At 40.6% G+C, this 1,974-nt stretch overlaps 2 protein-coding genes across 8 annotated transcripts in view; one reads left to right on the forward strand and one right to left on the reverse strand.

The window, feature by feature from the left end:
• Positions 1–1,974, reverse strand: part of LOC100533448 (pleurin precursor) — a 59,180-nt gene that overhangs the window by 14,203 nt on the left and 43,003 nt on the right.
• The window catches only part of LOC101846495, a 21,771-nt gene that overhangs the window by 1,077 nt on the left and 18,720 nt on the right, over positions 1–1,974 (forward strand). For 3 of the 5 annotated variants that reach the window (XM_013080714.2, XM_005095147.3, XM_005095148.3), the window contains exon 2: positions 1,097–1,262. In XM_013080714.2, coding sequence (XP_012936168.1) covers positions 1,151–1,262 — 112 coding nt within the window. In that variant the 5' untranslated portion in view covers positions 1,097–1,150. The other 2 variants (XM_013080713.2, XM_013080715.1) reach the window with 2 other exon arrangements.

Consider the following 1,974-nt stretch of genomic DNA (forward strand, 5'->3'; position numbering starts at 1 on the left):
GAGGGCGCCACCGAATTTTGAGGACACTTTTTTAATTGGCTCAAAGAGAGAAGTGGCCCCTCTTGTTATGTAGACTCTTTGATGATAGTAAGGATGAGGGAAGAAAAAGCAGGAGTTCCCCTATGTCGTTCCGGCACAGTATGAGCATGACATTTATAAATCAGCTCATTTACAATTCTACAGTGCATAAGAACATGTTAATATCCCTCCTTTAGGAATGACCTAAAGACAACTTCAGTAAGTAGCACTGCCCTGGTCGGGCAAAGGAAGGGGAGGGGGGTGACCCCTCCATCATTATACCTGTAATATAGTTCTATATATAAGAAAGCGACAGACACATTTTTTCGGACACACCATGCGGAAAGAAGCATTAGAGAATATTGTAACAACAGGCAAGTTTGATGGAAAGAGAGGCAGAGGCAGACAGAGAGGAAAAGATGTTGGACAAATTGACAACCCGGCTAAGAGCAGCAAGAACAACAGACACCATTGCTGCAAAGCAAGACAGAGTGAAGTGGTCGCCAACGCCTGTCGGCAAGGCACCGGATGAGGGTTATAGTTCTATCAAAAAACATACTATTATTGCACCATTTCGGCCAAAGCAGTGAAAGGATTAAACTGAATTTTTTTTAAATGCAAGATTTTTACGACTCTCGCAGGTGCATGCGGTCATGTGATCACGCAGGAAACATTGTACATTGTCTGTTGGTATGAATTTTGAAATTTACCCTGGAGGCAGCCGATGCCAACTCTTATCAATGTTAGAACCACCAAGGGCCCTCCGACATTTTTCGCCCTTATCCATTAAAGCTAGTTGTAGACCTTTCCTCCCATACGATCAAGGGTGTGGCTGAAAGACAGCAGTAAGAAGGAGCCAAGGAGTAGGAGTAGAAGTGCTGAAGAAACAGTCACGAGCCCAGAGGAGGGGGCATAGTGGTTAGGGCAGAAAAAGGAGACGAAAGCAAACGACAGAATAATAATGGTTAGAAAGCAAGAAAGGGTCTGAAAGGAGAACATTTTATAGAAGAAAATGTTATTTCAATTTTTTTAAACGTTCATTACTATTACCTTCATTAGTATTATATTTTGTTTTCAGTTTCTTATTTTACTGTCAGAGAACTATCACACTGTATCGGAGACAGAAGAAGACATGGGAGCAAATGGTCTCCTCTGTCACGTGATCAAGCCCAGGCTCAGCTCCTTCCGGCTCCGGCTGATTACGTCCGAGGAGCTACGTTGTGGAAGTGTCGTCCGGCAGAGAGGTCAGGACAACTGGGTCACTGTTTGTGATGTCATGACGACGTGGAATCAGACGCTCGTCAAGTTTGGGGCAGATTATGGAGGTTTTTTTCTATTATAGTATTGTCTGAAGCCCTGTTCTTTTGCTTTGCTTTTTTGTGGAACAAATATGCTTATCTGTCCTGAATAGAAGTCAAGATGTCTGTAATTGAGAGAGGTGGCGATTGCCATGTGTGAAAGGTAAATTTAGCGCGGAAAGTGGCCGCCAAATTTGTGTAACTTCTAAAGCTCGAGTTTTCATGGAAACTGCAGATTTAAACACTTTTGTGCGCCTTCGATAATTTTTTTTTCAGTTAAAGACGTACAGAGATGTGCTTTTAAATGGGCATAAAATGTGTTGAACCACAAAGCATCGATAATAATCGCCAAAAAGTCCAGTAAAAAATTGCTAGTTCCTTTAATGTTATTAATTTTGAAGATCGCCTGCTTTCACCATGATGCAACAGACAATTTTAATTGTTTTAAAAGTCGATAAAAGTTTAGCTGGATTAATCGATACGCTAGATCTACTACTATTTATAAATGGAGAGAATTCTGTTGTAACATTTTCTGTCTTTCTACTCGTCAGTTACGTTGTGGTATAAGTCTGCATGAATCATGGTGTTTTTGCCTTCTTGGATTAGGCGCTACAAAATTCCCAAATATTATTATTATTATTATTATTATTATTATTAT

The sequence above is a fragment of the Aplysia californica genome, unplaced genomic scaffold (assembly GCF_000002075.1).
Source record: "Aplysia californica isolate F4 #8 unplaced genomic scaffold, AplCal3.0 scaffold00096, whole genome shotgun sequence".
Classification (NCBI taxonomy): domain Eukaryota; kingdom Metazoa; phylum Mollusca; class Gastropoda; order Aplysiida; family Aplysiidae; genus Aplysia; species Aplysia californica.